The sequence below is a fragment of the Corythoichthys intestinalis genome, unplaced genomic scaffold (genome assembly GCF_030265065.1).
Source record: "Corythoichthys intestinalis isolate RoL2023-P3 unplaced genomic scaffold, ASM3026506v1 HiC_scaffold_23, whole genome shotgun sequence".
In the NCBI taxonomy this organism is placed as follows: domain Eukaryota; kingdom Metazoa; phylum Chordata; class Actinopteri; order Syngnathiformes; family Syngnathidae; genus Corythoichthys; species Corythoichthys intestinalis.
This window is the reverse complement of record NW_026651592.1, coordinates 2,796,397-2,817,520: the sequence shown is the minus strand read 5'-3', so window position 1 is coordinate 2,817,520 and position 21,124 is coordinate 2,796,397. Positions and strand designations below refer to the sequence as shown.

Genomic DNA, 21,124 nt, shown 5'->3' with positions numbered 1-21,124 from the left:
GCTTTTCTTTTTGTGAACATTATTTTTTTGAGAGATATTATTTTTGTTGTGCTTTCACTAAATGATACTAATGTTTGTTGTGAAGGAGTTGCCGAAGCTTATGCCAATAAATGGCGCAGTCCAATGAATGCCTGTGTCCACTCGCCTTTTGTAATATTCTGATATAGAATTATCCGAGGTACCTTGAAGTGCACGCGGCGCCAACATGTTTACTCACATGATGCAGGAGTGAGTTAAGAGTTACGGCCTGCCGAGAGCCGTAAGGTGTGTTAATGTTGAAGCTCAATGTGCTAGTAAAGAAACAAAGTGCGTGTGGTATACCTTTGTTAAGTAAAAGCACAAAACAAGACACCTTTCTCTGCCTTGTAATCTGTTTGAGGCAATGCATGAGCGGGTCATTCCACGCATGCGTTAAATGCCTTAAATATTTTAACGTGATTACCGTATTTTTCGGACTACAAGTCGCACCTGAGTATAAGTCGCACAAGCCATAAAATGCCGAACGAAGAGAAAAAAATATATATAAGTCGCACCGGAGTATAAGTCGCATTTTTGGGGGAAATTTACTTGATAAAATCCAACAAATAGAACAGAGATGTCATCTTGAAAGGCAATTAAATATAAAAATAAAATAGAGAACAACATGCTGAATAAATGTACAGTGTACAGTGCATGAACAACGAAAGGCGAATATACTGTCCTCACCAGGACGCTACGGCTCGGTCCTGGCTATACAGCGAACTCCCAAAAGACAATGCTGGACGTCTGTATAATTTGCTGAATAGATTTGGTCCTCGATAGCAAACAGGTTCGCATCAATGTAAATAAATGATATTTAGGTACTATTACAGCAATAGACCCTACCCACGTGACGTCACAACTCCTTCCTCCTGACTGGTGCCGCCCAATTGTCCGTCAACACATCATGTTTCCCTGTTACGGCTACGTACATTCCTCCTATTTACGACGTGTTTTTCTGCTCGTTAACATTAATAATCAAAATGGTGAAGGCGTGTGTGGCGGTCGGTTGAAATAACAGAGAAGATAGACGGAGAAGACGGAGAGACTTGAAGTTCTACCGGATTCCGAGAGACCCGGAGAGAAGAGAGCGAGAAGGGCTGCTGCAATTCGACGAGAAAACTGGGCTCCAAACGATTACCACAGATTATGTAGTAGTCATTTTATATCTGGTAAGATGCATTTAATATATATTTAGAGGGTTTTGGGCTGACAACCACAATTAAGATCATTGCTAGGCTAATCGCCGACAACATACACGTATGTATGTAGTGAGAGTGCTATCGCCAAAAATAAAAACCCTAACTCCATTGACAAACGACATGAAATACATTAGACTTGACAGTGGATGTTAGCAATAACAAAAGATTTTGAATTGAAAATTTCGTAACTCACCTTTCCAAGCACAAGATAGATTCCTGCCGAATTTTCGTGGACGAGGACCTGTTTCACCCAACCAGCAACGAAGTATTTATAAGCCTCCAAGCTCTTAAAGTTTTTCAAACTTTCATGAGAATAGGCTGATTTTGTGTGGACAAGATAGTTGTACAGTTCGGGGTAGCTAGCAGATGTCAGGCAAATACGGCGGAGACAGCGGGTCGAAAAACATCGATTTAGGCATCAAATATGGATCTGGCGAATGGATAAACTGAAGCTTTTCCACATGACGCCTTTTATGCAACGAATCAAGTGAGTTTACGGCATCCCAAAGCACCGGGTCTTCCATGAAATGCATTATAAATTGCTCGATCAATTGAGACCATTGATAACACAGACACAAAATGACGGACAAGTGGGCGAAACCATACAGCGAGCACGTGATTTTGTGACGTCGGTGGGTAGGGTCTATAACGTAACAGGTTAGCATGTGCTCGCTAGCATTAGCACATCGTTCAAACAACCACACAACTGGCTCTAAGTGTCCGATCGCGGGTGGAAAACACACAACAACAACAGAAAAGATGATACACACAGGCGTTGCCTCTGTAGAGATATTTTAAAAGCATAAATAATGACCGTAGGTTCGCAGCCGTCTTTCTCTCTCGCTAACTCGCCCACTCAGTCACTCAGAGCTACGTAGCTGTCCGTCTTCTTCTGGCGTGTGAGCGCTCTTCTTCACGTAAACAAGTGCGAGTGCGCCCCCACGTGGGCGTGAAAGCGCAACAAATTAAATGCATCCATAAAAAAGTCAATAATACAATTGAACATACATTGTTTACAAGAAGTTTACAAAACCATCAGTGTCACTCCAAAACACCAAAATAACATGTGAAATTATATCATAATGTGTTAATAATTTCACACATGTCGCTCCTGAGTATAAGTCGCACTCCCAGCCAAAATATGATTTAAAAAAGAGACTTATAGTCCGAAACATACATTAATTTAAAAAATTAATTACTGCCCGTTAACGCGTTACATTTGTCAGTCCTATTTTATACATATTGAGATATTAAATTTGAGTAAGGACGTTACTCGCAGCCCTTCCTAATCCTACCTCCCATGGCTCACGGAGCGTATCAACTCTCTCAATAATGTGAGGGTGTCCAAACAACTAGCACGAACATAGCACAAACGGATGGCACCACTTCGGGTCCATTTTGCAGTAAATGGGGAGCTGCGAGTGAATCGTCACTCCAAATAAATAGCTCAAGCCCCCATTTTACTATAAAACGAACCTGAATTAGTTTGTAATTCCTTCCAGATGCCATAGGACAAAGGAAAAACACTCCGTGAAACTCCTCAACCCACTTCAACTGTTCAGTCTACATTGTAAAACCATGAACTCAGCTTTTTGGCTGCCATTGACGCTGTGAGACGTCCAATCCATTTCGACTGGGAGAGGGCGAATGGATGAAATCCCGCACCGTCAATCACACCGAAGCATGAGCATTCACAACAAGTCGTCCCAGTTTAAATGGAATATGACTATATCGCGTTCCACTATGAAAAAGGGTTTCATATGCCGGTTTTATCAGGCTCAACGATGGGGGAGATGAGATCAGTTAAGGTTCAGCCACTGGGTGAATCATCCACGGACTGTTTTTCCCCTTCTTTTTGATCTAAAGCTTCTTCTTTAAAAAAAAAAATCCGAATTGAAATGTAAAAAGTTTTTCTTGTCCTACCAAATCCACTCGAGAACAAAAGGACAGTGAATGCACAAATGGATGCAACCCGCTAGCAGGAAAAAAAATGGAATTGAGATGGCTAAGGCACATGACGAAAGTGGATTTTAAAAAGGATTGAAGGTCAAAAGAAACCTTATGTAGTAAACTAAATATAAGTGGATGCCTGACTTTAGAGAAAATGTGTGAATAATAAAAAGTTTCCCACATTGAAAAGAAAGCAGTGGAGGACATGGACAAAAATACTTAATATACATGTATTTGGATGGATGATCTTGGAGCACTTTAGGGCTGCAGCTATCGATTATTTTAGTAGTCGATTAATCTATAAACTAATGAGTTCAAGATCGAGTAATTGGCTTAGGAACATGTAATGTGTTGCAGAATTAATTTTAGGGATGTAAAACAAACGCTTGCTAAGATTGCGCTTTCAAAAGAGCATTAAATGTAATTACAAAATAAAATTCCCGAGTGTATCTTCAAACTATGCAGAATTGCACTTTCATTTATAAATAAAATACCTGAGCTCAGCCTCAAACGGTATAAAAATAGTTACATGAGAATCTGAATACAACAAAGAAACAATTGGCTAATTTGCGCAGCAAAAGTCTGCTAGCTTAAATGCTATAACATGCTAACATTCTTTTTTACAATGCTCTTAACAAATTGTTCAAACAAAATTCCCCCAGAAAGGGCTAAATATACCTATAAATGAAATTAAGAATGCATTAAAAGAACATATTAGCTCAAACAAAAACTAATGTTGGTCTTAACAGGGAGCAGCTGGATTCAGCCATGTTAAATGAGTTATGTCATATTCATTGTTGCCAATGGAGGGCAGTGTATCCACCCAAATCAATAAAACTAAATGCAAACACTTTCAAAACAAACCATTACAACACCACTCTAATTAAACGAATACTCAAAGCAGCAAAATTTGATTTGAGGCTTTTTTCTAATCAAATTACTCAAGTTAATCGATTAATCGTTGTAGCACTAGAGCACTTACATAAAATGTTTTTCTGATTTTACCAGTAAATCTTAAGTTTACTTTGTTGTTATTTGCTAATTTATTCAGTTTTGTAAGTATAAAAGCTAATGCAATAAATTACCTAATATTATTTGCATTTTACCAAGTTTATCCACAAAAGTATTATGGCAATTTAAGAGCGTTTCCGTTGAAGTCTGTTTTCTACAAAGTCGCATCTCGTATGATTTTACTGAAGCAAGATGGACGCCTAAAACCGGTTGCTGGTGGAGAAGAAACCATGTGATTTGGATCACCACGTACTGTGCCATAACATTCGAAAAAAGTGTTTTCATTGCAATCTTGTGATATATTTTAATCTAGGTTGGGCGAGTTAACTCAGAGTTCATTTGGATATTCATTAGCACAGTACAGGTAGTCCCCGTGTTACGAACAAGTTACGTTCCAACGCTGGTGCTTAACCCGAATTTCTGTGTAAGTCTGAATTAACCCTTTAGGTGCCCCTAAATACCCCTTAAACCTCAAAATAACTATCCAAAAAAAGTATTATACGCCATATTAAGAAAATAAAGTCAAAAATAAGATGATGTACTTACCATCGGTGCTGAGAGGTGTTACTGTTATGCCCTTTCAAACATACGCTGAACTCTGGTTAAGTCCCGGGATTTAAATGGGTAGCCCTTATGTCCGAAAGCAAATTCCCGGGTCAACTGAGACGGAGATGATAGAGACATGAACTGGGTCACGTCATACTATAACGTCCGGGATTTAACCGAGACATGGCATGTATGAAAGCAGCCAGTTAATTCCCCGGTCACAGCGCGAACGCTGAAGACGTAAATATCATGAAAGGCTGATCGTCGTTTCCTCTTTCTTGGCAGTAAAACGAAAATAGGTAAACAAACATCGCAATTGTCAGCATGGCAAATTGGAAAGATAGCAAAATTAAACTGAAAACATAACAAAAGTAAATTGCGACTGGATCTCAGAGCCAAGTAACAGACAGTCCATTGTCAATCTTTAGAAATAGACATTGTTTGCATTAAAGTTGTACAATTCTGTTCTTCCAGCCTCTTATTTGTAAATATTTTGCTATTTCTGCAGTCCTCCATGAAAATTGACAGATTATCCAAGATTATTTGCAAACATCTGGTTTTGCTTTGGAAATAAATCATACAGTTACGGTTACATGCATTTTTTTCTAGAGCATAATTTTTTGTTTCCAATGCACATCTACATCAAAAATGTTGAACAAAGACTAATAAACCGGTAATTAACATAATTTGTTATTGATATATGGGCAAACGAATCGCCAAGATAATCTGTGATTAGTTGACAGTCAAAATAATCATTTGTGGCAGCTTCAGTCTTCATTGATTATTTATTCTTAATTCAACCTAACGTGTGATTAAAATATGATATCTAATAGATTTGCTAACAAAGATAATTTAAAGTCTTCTACAAACCCAACGTATGCTTATGTAAACGAAGACAATTTACTGCGTAAGGGTTTTCTTGTTCCTACGGCATACTAGACATGAAAATTCCTCATTTTTGGTGGTTAATGGGGATCAGAACCCACCGCCATAAGTGAAAAACCGCAAAGTAGGCAAAAAAAAAAGATTTTTTTTCGTGTGTGTGTTCAATGTATTTATTCAGATTTATCATTGAAAAGAGTTAAATATACGACATGTTTTACATTTTTCCCAAATTATAATTAATAAAAAAAGTTTATCCATATATATATTTAATAAATGTTTTTTAAGCACTTCAAATTTAATAATTATGATGAGTTTTAAACATGTTACTGTCCCAAAAAATTATTTTTAAAGAACAATAAAGTAGAAAAATGCTTGTGTTTATTAAATGCACTCAACTCCACTCAAGCTGCTCACTTACAAACAATGAGTTGCCACAGCAACTGTTTAACAAGCTCAACGATGACTGATGCATGCGGCGCTTTGAAGTTTCGGCTTCCAAGCATCTATGGCAAGATCAAACCTTAACATCTGTCAATCATAGTTAACTTTAAAAAGCAAATCCAATGCATTGTCAGACCAAGAAAAGCAGCAGGAGGGAGAGGGAGACTACGAGATCGAATCGGGACAGCTCATCTGTATTTATTTATTAATTCTTTAATTGAAAAAAAAAAATCCATGATGGACTGAGCGCCCGAAGTTTGAAGTGCGAAGTAGCGAGGCATCACTGTATTGCAAGAACTATTTTTCTCCCTGTGAAGAAGATGGACTATTCCCATTCCACACACACAGCCAAGAATCAAATTCAGGTGACGGTTGCCGTTGTTTTTTCTTCTTTTTTTTTTTTTTTTTTTTTTTTTTAATCAGATGACAAGCAGCCGTCGCCTTCCGCTGCTTCTCCATGGAATTAAAGTCGCGATGAGCCGTGTATCTTCACAGAAACGCGACTGTTCGTCTCCCCGCCGAAATGTGTGTTGTTTGTCACGTCGCCGTCTGTCTTTATCGAAGATCTCGATGACCGGCGCGCCCACTTGCATTATTCAAACAAGCGGAAAAGACCGCGTGTGTATTCTTGTACGAGAGTTTTTTGGGTAATGCCAGTTAAGGACATTGTGAATGAGCCTGTCGCGATAACAAATTTTAGTAGGCAAAATATTGTCTGATTGTCTCAATTTTTAAACCAATTCAACCACTAATGTAGTGACAATACATCCTAATTAATCGCACATTCAAATGCAATAAATTGTTATTCTTAAATAAAACCAAACTATATTAAAAATAACAAATATATAAAAAACACAATACATAACTAGTCATTTAAGCTGCTAAGTGCAGAATATGAAATAGGTGAGAAACCCCAATGCCATTTTTGTTCTTTGCCAAATAGAGCACGTCAAAGTGTTTGTATCTGATCCAAAATGACTGTCATCTTGTCCTGCAAAGTCACGTTAGCAAATTTGAAGCCAAAGTATTCATTGCCAATAAGATTTTTCATAATGAATGTTATTTTGAAGCTATTCTTAACTCATTTGCTCCCCAAAACGTATAAATACATTCTATTTTTAATTGTTTCAGTGTCCTAACGACGTATACCTCTTCTACTTTTTTTTTTCATAAGAGACATCTCTGCGTTGTGATTCAACTGAGCTCCAAAGCACAAAGCTGAAAATCCATTTTAAAGCAATAAAACTGGCCACTGGAGGGCGGTAGCGAATTTGGTAAGACCCGCAACCCAATTCAACGGCAACGAACGGCCGGGCAGCACGGCCGGGACGCTGGCGGAAGGATGTCAGGCGGCGGACGACCGAGCAGAACAACCGAGAGCATGCCCGGGATGCCAGGCGCTGGACGACCGAGCAGAACGACCGGGGCTACCAGTGCAGCGAACGATGTCGTTGAGTCTGTGCTTCTCGCTGAGCAGACCCCGCAGAGACAAAAAAAAAAAAATCCATCTTTATGAGACAGGCGGCGATGAGGGAAAAGTTTACGTGGCTGTCGCGGCAACAACAGCGTCATCTCTCAGTTAGTTATGTGTAAATAAATTGTTACTTTGCTATCAAAAGCTCTATTTGTCTCGTTGTTTATGTTATTTTATAAAAGGAAAACATGATTCAGATGTTTGGGATGTAACTAAAGCAAAAAAATAGCTCTGTTAAAGGCAAAGCTATGTTTGAAATGTATGCTTTCACAAAAAGCTCAATTTCTCTGTTTTTTCATCAGAAATTGGAAAATTGCTCAAACTAAGCTATTTTCTAATGCTGATTTCTAAAGAATGGAAAAAGATATGAACTATGAAGTTTTTTTCCCGGCTAAAAGAAGAGAGTCTAATCTTTCTTTTGGTGGGTTCCATGTTTATATAGCAATAGAACAGAATTTTCTGTGGGCCTTGCAAAATCAGTCAAAATCCATTAAAACGGCCGGGAGCGAAGGGCCTTGCTACGGTGAAAATGGCTGGGAGTGAATGAGTTAATGTAGAATCTGAATTAAGCGATATTACCTCCAGAAATCTACATTTTCCATGTTGAACATGACGTGCTTTTATTTTGAAATGTACAACGGAAGTATGTTTGCTAAGCCGCTAACCATAAGCTTTACACTCAGAGAGAGAAAAATAAAAGTACTTTTCTCTTTTCGTCATGCAAGTGGTGTCAGTAATGGATGTTTTTTTTTTCTTCTTTTTTTTCGCATCGTTTGCAAATGCTGCGTGTTTTCATGTTAGAAGTGTCACCTTCTAGACTGCCAATGTTTATAGCAGGCAAACGTGGTTAGCACATTGTCTTTATTCCATTAACCTCAATGTTATGCAATGCTAACGTTTTACAATGATAAATATAGAAGCGTTTCCTTATTTTGTATGTCTTAACTATAATTCTACGGCGTGTTGATGACCATGCACTCAACACGCACGTACAGCGAGTGCACGCAGCACACGCACGGAGTGATAAATCGCAACGGGGAAAATTACGACCCTCCTTTTTATTTACTGTGCGATAAATGGATTTATTGCATATCATGACAGGCTTATGTAACCCTGTACAGAAATTATGAAGCCATTTTATTTTGAAAGTGCAATTAGATTGTAAAAGGAAATAGTTGTTATTTTACACTTTACCTCCTCCTGTGCGTTCACATGTGAGGATAATATTTTTTTAATTGGTCCGATTAACATGATCCCGCCCTCTCGAGACATCGTCTCGAAGGTTCTTTTATTTTCCGTTCTTTTCCGCTTGAATGCCAAGGAGGAAGGACGTAGTGAACTTCCTCGGCACTGGGAGCCAATAAGTCAGCCATGTTGAAATAAAAATAATTTACTCAACGCTGAAATAAGGCCACTGGAACAAGTAATAAGAGGGAAATTACATTTCCTCGGTGGGTGTTGACAAAATGAAGAAAAATAGTGCAGACATTCATAATTGCTAATTTGAGAATGTCATTTTGAACTTGTAGTGTATGTGAACCGGAGGATTGGAGCCTGCATCCACCCAAGTTCACATTAGAAGCAAAACTTTGTCTTGGTGAGTTGTTTTGTTCTCACTGAGTTTGGCTAAATGCTAGACGCGAAGCTAGTGAAATGCTAATGCTAATCGCGACACTAACATGAAGCTAGCGAAATGTTAACGCTAAGCTAGCGCGACTCCAACGTTGGCAGTGGGGGAAAAACTTTAGATTCAATGAATAATTGTTTGCTGTGTAATGTTGTAGCACAAAATGATGTGACCATTGTGTTATGTTGATTAAGATGATGTTAGATGATGATGTTATGTTGCATTTGAATGGCAGATGCATAAGCCGAAACTTTTGATTTGGATAATTTTAAAATGTGTGACTATTACTAGTGCAATGTAATATTTAGACAAAGGAAAATAAGCTATAGCTACTGAAAGGATTCAATTATTGATAAAAGGCTATATACAATAATTTCATTCTTTTTATGCAGGCTGTTTTTTTTTTGTTTGTTTCCTCCTTTCATTACATTCATTGGATGTGGATGAAGAATTCGAAACTGGATAAAGACTCTGGATAAAGACTTTTCCAATGGATGAAGATGGCGAGCCTATGTCCGGAAACCGACTGATAGGAATTTAGACAAACTGTCTGGTTTGAATTTTAATTTTATTGTATATAGTTGTGTATACAGACTGCCGGCTTAAAATTGTAAATAGTTTTGTATTAATATAATTATTTTGTTACTCATCTCGACTCCAGTTATTTCAGTTACTAAACATTTTCCTTATTGTAATCGCCGAGAACCGTGTTCTCTGACCAAATACAATTGCACTGCAACCGAACCCCGTCATCTCGAATCGGGGGTTACATTTAATTTTGAATACATAAAATGCAACTCTGGTTACATGCAGGAATTCTGACATTGAGTGTCATTCCATAGCATTTTTCTTGAAATGTCCAATTTGCTGGAATGTACTGTAGCTTGTGTCAGCAGTGTGATTGACAGCTATGAAAGAATTTGGCCTCTCTTTGGGGCTAGGAGAAACTGATAGACGGATTGATGAAAGTTGGTTACAACCAGTCTACATCGCTGTTGTTGCTGCTGTCAATTGGGGGAAAAGCAGTCCAAAACCTTGTCTAAAATGACACTTCGCCTTTAGTCAGTGTATTAAAATAGTGCCCTGCGTGTCTTGAACATCACCAAATCCCTGGAGTTTGATCGAACCTAGGTTGAGAACCACTGGCCTAGATAGTAGTATTGTACACTCGAGACCGATCTTGGTTCGATGCAATATTTGGTCTCTGACTGGATTACCAAAAGTCTAAAGGCCCAAGTACACCGCATGCGTGATCGTTGCGGTTCCGGTCCGACTCCGGTAAAAAATAGCGCCGGAGCCAATCCGTTCCCATTATATCCTATTGTTCAACGTATACCGGCCGCGTCAGTGCTCCGGATTGACTGCGAACCACCTCCAGCGTGCCGCATGCCCGCCGGATGGTATAGGCTATTTTCTATTTTTGCCGGACACGCATCCGACAAAATGGGCGGAGCTGGGCCTGACGTCAAAAGCCCAGGTGCCTAATCACGGTTTAAACACGAGCGAAAATGGATGATGAGCGCTTCATCATGGAGGTGGAAAGTCACAAAGTGATATACGATGCAGCAGATCGTTACTATAAGGACAACATTAAAAGCGAAACTGCAAAGTGTCCTATTATGTGTGTTTTTCTGGCAATGATATCAAACACACGATGGGCTAAGAAAAAAAAAAAAAAAAAAAAAAGCAGCGTATCTGGAAGTGGTTCCACTGCAGACATTCTCGTGCCCCGCGCACAAACAATCTCGGTTTGTATCCAGAGTCGAGGAGGAAAAGTACGAAAGAGAAAAAAGAGACGAAAGAGAAAAAAGAGACACCCACAAGTTTCGACCTGGTGGTCTATTCAAGATGTTTCTCTTTCTTTCCTACATTTCACTTGACTCTTAATAGAAAAAACAACAGTTTGCGCTGGGCACATGAATCTGCAGTGTTGAGACACCAATTCCAAGTACGCTGTTTTTTTAGTTCGTGTCGTATATAATTTGCTATCCATTTTATAAATATGACAGATTATTTATCAGTTGTTTATAACAGCTCTATGAGATGTTATGTGCCATAAATTTTAAATGTGCACAAAGATATAAAGGCACCGACACAACCAAGGGCATAATAGCCCCCCTGCGCGGAGCCCTGATCTCAACATGATGCAGTCAATCTGGAATTAAGAGACAAACACAACTAAAATATTGTAGCGTCGCCGGTGTTGTGCCGACCGGGGCTGTCATCGGTGGGTTAATTTATGCACCAACGCGGGGCTGTCATTGGTGTGCTGGTGCACCAGCCCGACGCTCCGATTGGTGGACTAGATAGCGTCAGTGTAAATACAGTGAGGAGAACAAGTATTTGATACACTGACAATGGGAAAACCCATTGGCAGTGTATCAAATACTTGTTCTCCCCACTGTAGTTGATGTTTTTGCATTGGTGAGGTGGCGGTAAATTAATAAAGAAAAAGAGGAAAAAGGCGTTGAAGCTCGTGTGTTGTTTTCGCGGTCAAACTTCCGCTTAGCAAACGTTACAATATCAATATGCAAGGAAAAAAATGTGCTGTGTCTCTCTGCTTCTCTGATGAGTACATACTACAGACTCCGTGTGTTTGTCGTTGTTTTAAATGGCACATTATCGCACGAGATCACGCGAGAGCTCACGAGGGGAAGGATTTGGCGGACCGCAGCCGTGCAGCAGCCGGTATGATTTGCCTGTTTTTGACGGACTGTGTGGCACGCAGTCAACACTGAACCGGACCGGAACCGCAACGATCACGCATGCAGTGTACTTGGGCCTTAAGTCTTGGCGTCAGTCTCTGTCTTCATCTTGACTCTCAAAACTGATCTTGATCGCAGTGATTTCTGAGTTCAGGCAAGTTTTGTTAGTATCTCAATGGGCAAAACACAACTAGACAGACTTAGCACCACATTAGTGTTTAACACGCGAGCTATTTGTTTTCGCAAAAGCAGGCTGATTTTCTTCAGTTTCAGCATCTTCTTAAGGGAAGAGTGATTAAAAGATGAGGGTGCTTCATTAGACTGCAACAAGCGACGCGTGTCCTTGGAGGAAGCGCTCCCAGCCCGCGTGACTCTCCGCGTTTAGACAGCCTCCCTCCAAAACTAATTGAAACAAGGCGCTCCTTGGCCGCCACTATCTGCAGAGCGCTGACAAATGCAAGAGCGAGGAGCTTGATTAAAATTTGCCTTTCTTAAGTGCTCCGTCAGTGTTGCTTCCCGGCGCAGAGAAAACAGATTTCTTCGGATACACAACGGCTCGCCTCTGACGTTTTATCTCGACGAAAACTGGAAACGGGGATGTTTTTCCTGGCAGGCGAATATTGCCGTGTCAGTCCACGCTCATGCATAATGCACGTTGTACACGGCGGCCACGCATTTGGATAACATTCCGGTCGTGATAGTCGCCCGGCGTCTTTATATTTTTCTCCTCGGAAAAGGCCACGCCGTGAACAACTTATTGGCTAAACATGTAATGATTATGTTTCTGCCCTTTAAAGGAGCCCGTTGCGACGGTTGTACTTGTAAAATAGACGATTGGAAATCAAATGAAAGAGCGGGTAAACAAACTTGTCTCTGTCGGAGCCAGAGAGTGGAAAATCAGTGAATTAGACACTATGTACGAAACAACAAGGAAACACTGAATGATCCCGAGACATGTTTGTACCCGCATGGGACGAGGTTACAATTTTATCTTTGTGTCACACCTGCGAGCGAGAGGTGTGAGGGCAGGTTCTGACAAGCTGCCGCATTCTTTGCCACATCAAACGGCAACCAAACCTGTGTTTGACAGTCATCTGTTGCCCTGAAATCTGACATTGTCTCAAAACTTGCAGCTGCTGCACAGGGTCAGAAAAACGAGTCTGAAAACCAGCATTGTGAGTACGGCTGGTCGATATGGCAATTTTTTTGGTTTGTTTTTTATATTGTCTGATCTCAACTCATTTCACAGTTTATTGTAAAATAGCATTGAATATTAGCAATGAGGCAGCGGGCGAGCAGCTAATGAGTTACGATGTTTAGCGGATGATATTTTAGCGCACCGATAGGCAGGGGTGAAAGTGGTTAGAATTTCTTGCCGGAACTCCCCGACGTGAAGGTCGCCACGGAGCCAGCATTTTTTTAATGAATTTATTCTTTTCCCTTTTGTGTGTGTGTGTGTGTGGGGGGGGGGGGTGTCAAACCTCTTAAACTATTGAAATGCAAAGAAAACGTTTAGCACAGTTATTTCTATAACACATACAAAAAAAGGATTTTCATTCAAAATTGTATTTTTTCAATGATTTGCAAAATAAAAGTTAACAAAAACAGCAATAACCCAAAAATCCATCTTCTAATTTTTATTTTCCGTCATTTCCTCACATACTAAATGCCAAATCTCAATTTTAACTACTTAAGAATATAGGATATACAGGGTTTCCCCCCCAGGATTTTTTGCTTCAAAACGTCAGCTCTGGAAAAGGAGATTCACTGCTGTCCTGATATATTTTACTTTGTGAGATGAGATTGACTGAGAATGTGTTTTAAGTCGTGCAAAAACAATCTCTGACTTGCTATCATGAAGGTCAACCAAAGGCCGATCACCAGGCTGGGTAGGTGATATGCTAAAGGGGCCGTGACGTTTCTTCCTCTGTTAACGTTTTACTGCTTTACCTGTATGTCAATAAACAGACAAATCCAATACCAAGGAAGGATTGACTATCAGTTCATCGCAATTGATGTACAATAATACCTCGTTTTTCGCAGTTGATGGGGACCAGAATTGGCCGCGATAAGTGAAAAACCGGGAAGTAGCACAAAATTGTAGACCTGCACCAGGCTGGGAAGACTGTATGCGCAATAGGTAAAACGCTTGATGTAAAGAAATCAACAGTGGGAGCAATTATTAGAAAATGGAAGACATACAAGACCACTGATAATCTCCCTCGTTCTGGGGCTCGGTACGAGATCTCACCCTGTGACGTCAAAATGATAACAAGAACGGTGAGCAAAAATCCCACAACCACACAGGGGGACATAGTGAATGACCTACAGAGAGCTGGGACCACAGTAACAAAGGTTACTATCAGTAACACAATGCGCCGCCAGGGACTCAAATCCTGCACTGCCAGACGTGTCCCCCTGCTGAAGAAAGTACACATCCAGGCCCGTCTGCGGTTCGCTAGAGAGCATTTGGATGATCCAGAAGAGGACTGGGAGAATGTGTTATGGTCAGATGAAACCAAAATAGAACTTTTTGGTAGAAACACAGGTTCTCGTGTTTGGAGGAAAAAGAATACTGAATTGCATCCGAAGAACACCATACCCACTGTGAAGCATGGGGGGTGGAAACATCATGTTTTGTGGCTGTTTTTCCTGCAAAAGGACCAGGACGACTGATATGTGTAAAGGAAAGAATGAATGGGGCCTATATATTGAGAGATTTTGAGTGAAAATCTCCTTCAATCAGCAAGGGCATTGAAGATGAGACGTGGCTGGGTCTTTCAGCATGACAATGATCCCAAACACACAGCCAGGGCAACAAAGGAGTGGCTTTGTAAGAAGCATTTCAAGGCCCTGTATTGGCCTAGCCAGTCTCCAGATCTCAACCCCACTGAAAATTTGTGGAGGGAGTTGAAAGTCTGTGTTGCCCAACGACAGCCTCAAAACATCACTGCTCTAGAGATCTGCATGGAGGAATGGGCCAAAATACCAGCAACAGTGTGTGAAAAGCTTGTGAAGAATTACAGAAAACGTTTGCCGTCCTTTATAGCCTACAAAAGGTACATAACAAAGTATTGAGATGAAGTTTTGGTATTGACCAAATACTCATTTTCTACCATGATTTGCAAATAAATTCTTTAAAAATCAAACAATGTGATTTTCTGGGTTCATTCTGTCTCTCATGGTTGAGGTTTACCCATGTTGACAATCACAGGCCTCTCTAATATTTTCAAGTGGGAGAACTTGCACAATTAGTGGTTCACTAAATACTTATTTGCCCCACTGTATTTTAAACAGGTTACTATCCCACCAAATTATTTTTAAACAAGATTAAAGTCGAAAGATGCTTTCCTTTATTAAATGCTCCATTGAGTGGGTCCACTCAAATCTGCTCATGCTGCTCACTTACCCACAATGAGTTGCCACAGCAACTGTTTCACAAGTTGAACGATGATTGACGCATGAGGTGCTTTGAAATTTTGGCTTCCAGGCGTCTCTGGCCCTATCAAAACCTTAACGTCTGTCAATCATCGTTAACTTTAATAAGCAACTCCAATGCACTGCCTGCCCAAGAAAAGCGGCAGGAGCAAGAGTGAGAGACTTCGTGATCAGGTCGGGAAAGATCTATAAAATATATATTTTTTAATTGAAAAAAAAAATCCGCGATGGACTGGGGGCATAAAGTTTAAGGTGCGAAGCAGCAAGGAATCACTGTATTGAGCAAAGAATCGTGTGACACAAGGCGACCTGTCGGTTCTTCTCAGCCTCTCCTCCCCTATGTTCCTGTCATTTTTACAGAATGTTCCTTGAGTGGGTTGAAACTGAGAAGATTACACCAAGGGTGTTTCCAATATATTTTCCCAATTAAGAAGGTTCTCATTCTCAAGTGTGAGTAAATTCACCAGCCGGCTCAACACACATATTGATTTCAGTCCAAATACCTTTCTGCAAGCAAGGCTATATAACCAATTAGGGCTGCAGCTATCGAATATTTTAGTAATCGAATGAAAATTACATTGATTAATCGAGTAATCGGAGTAAACAGTTTAATTTTTAGGTTAAGAGCAATTATAAATATACATGAGAAACAAGACATCTAATATTGAACCATTTTCAGTCAATCAATGTCTTTATTTTCGATGTACATTGTTTTTTTTGACCGTTTGACACTGAAAATATAAAATAAAATCAATAAATAATCATAAATTCAAATTGATTAGCAACAATAACTCGAGAGGACAATATGCCAAACTATTAGACTGAAAACACAAAAATGAATAGAACAAAACCGACAGTGTCATTGGACAGACAGACAGTTTTTATTTTTGCTGCAGGCAGTATCAGCTCCTTTGCTGTGGTGCTGGGTTATTTTGCATTGAGCAATTTGGTATGTCACCTAATGTAATCATGGTACCCGCGGGTTATTAAAAGTATTAAAAAAAGCATTGAATGTAGTTTTCCAGTTATCTCAGTGCAACCTAAATTATATCCGTGACAAAGTTTTTTTTTTTTTTTTTTAAAATCCGTAACGAAGATGATGCGTAGAATTTTTACGATGCACTGCACCTCGCGCGTGCGCGCCGTTAGCATCATTAGCATCAACATCACAACAGCAGGCAATCGCACAGCACTGTGTGCTAACGCAAGGAACTGCTCAGATGCCTTAGTTGTTATGTTCGACGAAAGCCTCAACAAGACAACAAAGTTCAAACAGATGGACCATGTGAGATATTGGATCGGCGACCAAATCACATCCAGATACTATGGGTCATGCGAAGGCAGTGGACCTGCTTAACATTTCAAAGTAAGTTGCCAATTTCTCCAATTAAAATGTGTTAGATGTTATAATGTATTTCTGCACGGTTTGCCTTTTGAAAGAATGTGAATTTTGCAGTTTTAACTCAATAGTTAGCCGTGTTCAATGGGGTATTGGCAGGTGCACTAGCCTTAGCATGGATAAACCGGAGTCGTAGATTCACCATCACTCTCAGATACACAACACAGTTGAGACTATTACTGGAACGAGTGCGGGGTAACGGTGATCTGAATAACACGGCATGGTGATAGGCAAATTATAATGTAAGTGATAGTAAAACACCTTCTGGTATATTTAAATGTTTTTCTTGATTAAATAAGATTCTGGATTTTCTCTATCTGATTAAAAGCTAACTAAGGATTAACATGTGTTTTGTGTACTTCTTGTAATGTGATTAGAAAAAAAACAACTACCAAGGGAAATGGTTATGTGTAGCTTTTTTTTTTTGTGGTAATTAATGGTAAACTACTTCCATTTAGTGGCTGTTTTTTAAACTTTCACTGCCAATTTCAAGCACTTTACAGTTAAGGTGGCCAACTTGACAATCACCTATCTACCACCTTGACTAGGTCCTCTTAAAAGGGAAACCTGTTGTATTGCAAATGTAATTTCTGAAGTTGCTTTACAAAAATAGTGTAAAATCCATTTTATCCTGGGAAAAAAATTCTGAAAGACCTTATATTTAAATGTGTTTTAATTCTATCTTCAATAAATGTGCATTCTTTTGTCAAACACACTTAGTAATTGAGGTTAAATTTGATGTTCAGTGCTTTATTTTTTTAATATGATTCAATACTATCTAAATAATGGGTGCGAGAAAAGTATTAATTTTCAGCTGAAATGGCATTAAAAAAGGTCTTAAAAGTCTTGAATTTAGATTTATCAATCCTGGGGGGACCCTGGTAATGCTGACAGTGCTCGCTGGTTTACTGATGTAACACTGACAAAGCAGGACGTTGTTGGCAGTATTCGGCATGTTTTCGCTAAAAAAAAAAAAAAAAAAAATCCTGCTGTCCACTGCGAACATTTTTAAACAAAGCAAACAGACTGGTCTTTCCTCGTCTCCCACTGTACTAAAAGTCAAAGCCAAATGCTACATACGCTTTGTCATATTTCTTCATCTTAGCTTTTCATATCTCCAGTGCTGTTTGCTGTGTGCTCTTGTTTGGTTAAAAAATACTGCGCACATGCTAAAAATGAGAGCGCCACTGCCACCCACTCAGTGGATGTGCAATTACACTTTATTCTAGTAGGGAAAAAAGTATGTTCCCCAAGGTCACATGCGCCACCCCAAGCATCGCTCTGCGCCCCCCAAGGGGGGCCCGCCCCACTATTTCAGAAGTACTGGTCTAAACTGTAAGTCCTGATAGGATTTTGAGTTTTTGCAGTGTTCAAAATAAATATATGATACCTGCTGTATTGGAGCTCATAAAGGACCAGTGGTTCTTAGTGTTTTATCCAGCAATGACTACTGAGTTAAAATTGACAGTTAGCATTATTTTTTATTTTACACCCTCATCACTCTACAGCGCTATGTTTTCACAGATTAAAGAAAGCCTGTATGTAAGACACGTTAGCCACACATCGACAGTGGTCATAATTAATAGAAAACTAGCCCTCCGCAGGGCTAACGTTACATGAGCGAGTGACAGTCACGTTAATTTTATTTATTAGCGATATGTAGTCTACTGCTTCAAGATGGCGGCTGTTTACTAACGCCGCCCAGTCTGTCATTTCGCAGCTAGTTCTACTTATATATGATATCTATGAGATGCATCAGAGGCTACCTGCTACCACCGTATCATCATGCGGGCGTAGTTTGTAGTGGCTGTCGGCTGCAGGAAGGTTTTTTTTTTTTATTGCTTCTTCCTCTCCGCACGTGACGTTAGCGTATTGTCCCACATTAAAAATACTCCGGGCAAAATGTGATGCTTAGAGCTGGCAAAATTAAACGATTCCTCGAGGTGAATAAAATTACTCGGATCAGTTTTTTAACTCGAGTTACTCGAGTATTCGTTTCAGCTCCATAACCAATTGAAGTTACCTTCACTCTTTTCACATAAATTTAGTATCGATCGATCAAAGAAACATTTGTAATTTCACCTATGAGCACATAAATGACATAATTACTTGTCGTCTACCGAGATGAGCTGAAGCCTTTTCCTCTTCATTTTCTACAAGCTGCAAAACAATGCGGAAAAATGAGCCTGTATTCAAATGTTATATGCAAACATCAAACAGCTGAATGCGTTTACATAAAGTACCCGCTCTTTGGAGTCACTCAACACAAAGACACAGTCGAGGGCGATTGAACAAAGCCCACTCATTGAAAACAAATATAGAAAAGGACTTCAGTGCATTTCCCTTTTTGTCTTTGCGAGGCATTGTGTCACTTCCAAGGGCCCTAGATTGCTTCCTCCCTTTCCTGTCTGGCGGCTAACGGCCAAGTCTCACACCTGAATGATCACACAATACACCGCAAAAATTGCAATCAGGAAAGAATAGGGAATAAAAAAAACAGACGGGATGTGAGTCAAACAACAAGTACGGAGACTCAGAACACTTCTGCCCGCGCTCAGAAAGACCGCAAAGAATTATTTATGTTGGAGTTTAATACTCCACCAACCACTGCTATCACCAATCAGTACACCCTCTACTCACACAACATCGGGGAAGGCGTACAGCTTTGTTAGTAGCTTTTTTTGTTCGGTTATGAAGCCATGCCAAATAGAGCGAAAAGAGCAAGGTTGTTAGGAAAAAGGTCTTCCTACCAGTTATGTTGACGTCAACAATGCCGGTGCGCGTGCCGATGCCGTTGGTGGCGTCGCACACGTATGTGCCAGCTAGGTCGTAGGTGACGGGGCCCTTGAAGAACAGGCTGTTGTTCTTGATCTCGACGTTGCTCGGGAGTGAGCCGTTCAAGCTGGAAGGTGGAAATTGGAAAAAAGTTAGGTGGACAGTAGAGGAATTTTTTTCTCCATCATGCTCTTCTCCTAGTGTCATTGACAGTACTAGACTGTCAATGACACTTACAGTGGGGCAAATAAGTATTTAGTCAACCACTAATTGTGCAAGTTCTCCCATTTGAAAATATTAGAGAGGCATGTAATTGTCAACATGGGTAAACCTCAACAATGAGAGACAGAATGGGGAAAAAAAACAGAAAATCACATTTTTGATTTTTAAAGAATTTATTTGCAAATCATGGTGGAAAATAAGTATTTGGTCTATACCAAAAGTTCATCCCAATACTTTGTTATGTACCCTTTGTTGGCAATAACGGAGGCCAAACGTTTTCTGTAACTCTTCACAAGCTTTTTACACACTGTTGCTGGTATTTTGGCCCATTCCTCCATGTAGATCTCCTCTAGAGCAGTGATGTTTTGGGGCTGTCATTGGCCAACACGGACTTTCAACTCCCTCCTCACCCCGTGGCGTCAAAATGATAACAGGAACGGGGAGCAAAAATCCCAGAACCACACAGGTGGACCCCGTGAATGACCAGATACAGAGAGCTGGGACCACAGTAACAAAGGCTACAATTAGTAAGACAACGCGCTTTCAGCGACTCAAATCCTGCACTGCCAGACGTGTCCCCCTGCTGAAGAAAGTACACGTCCAGGCCCGTCTGCGGTTCGCTGGAGAGCATTTGGATGATCCAGAAGAGGACTGGGAGAATGTGTTATGGTCAGATGAAACCAAAATAGAACTTTTTGGTAGAAACACATGTTCTCTTGTTTGGAGGAAAAAAAGAATACTCAATCACACCATACCCACTGTGAAGCATGGGGTGGAAACATCATGCTTTGGGGCTGTTTTTTTGCAAAGGGACCAGGGCGACTGATCTGTGTAAAGGAAAGAATGAATGGCGCCCATGTATCGAGAGATTTTGAGTGAAAATCTCCTTCCATCAGCAAGGGCACTGAAGATGAGACGTGGCTGGGTCTTTCAGCATGACAGTGATCCCAAACACACAGCCAGGGCAACAAAGGAGTGGCTTCGTAAGAAGCATTTCAAGGTCCTGGAGTGGCCTAGCCAGTCTCCAGGTTTCAACCCCAGAGAAAATCTGTGGAGGGAGTTGAAAGTCTGTGTTGCCCAACGACAGCCCCAAAACATCACTACTCTAGAGGAGATCTGTATGGAGGAATGGGCCAAAATACCAGCAACAATGTGTGAAAAGCTTGTGAAGAGTTACAGAAAACGTTTGGCCTCCGTTATTGCCAACAAAGGGTACATAACAAAGTATTGAGATGAACTTTTGATATTGACCAAATACATATTTTCTACCATGATTTGCAAATAAATTCTTTAAAAAATCAAACAATATGATTTTTTTTTACATTCTGCCTCTCATGGTTGAGGTTTCCCCATGTTGAAAATTACAGGCCTCGCTAATATTTTCAAGTGGGAGAACTTGCACAATTAGTGGTTGACTAAATACTTATTTGC

General features: G+C 40.1%; 1 protein-coding gene across 5 annotated transcripts in view; it reads right to left on the bottom strand.

The window, feature by feature from the left end:
- The window catches only part of LOC130911149 (nectin-1-like), a 586,891-nt gene that overhangs the window by 372,041 nt on the left and 193,726 nt on the right, over positions 1 to 21,124 (bottom strand). For all 5 annotated transcript variants that reach the window (XM_057828909.1, XM_057828911.1, XM_057828910.1 and 2 more), the window contains one exon: positions 19,447 to 19,598. In XM_057828909.1, the coding sequence (XP_057684892.1) occupies positions 19,447 to 19,598 (152 nt within the window). The remainder of the gene's footprint in view (positions 1 to 19,446; positions 19,599 to 21,124) is intronic.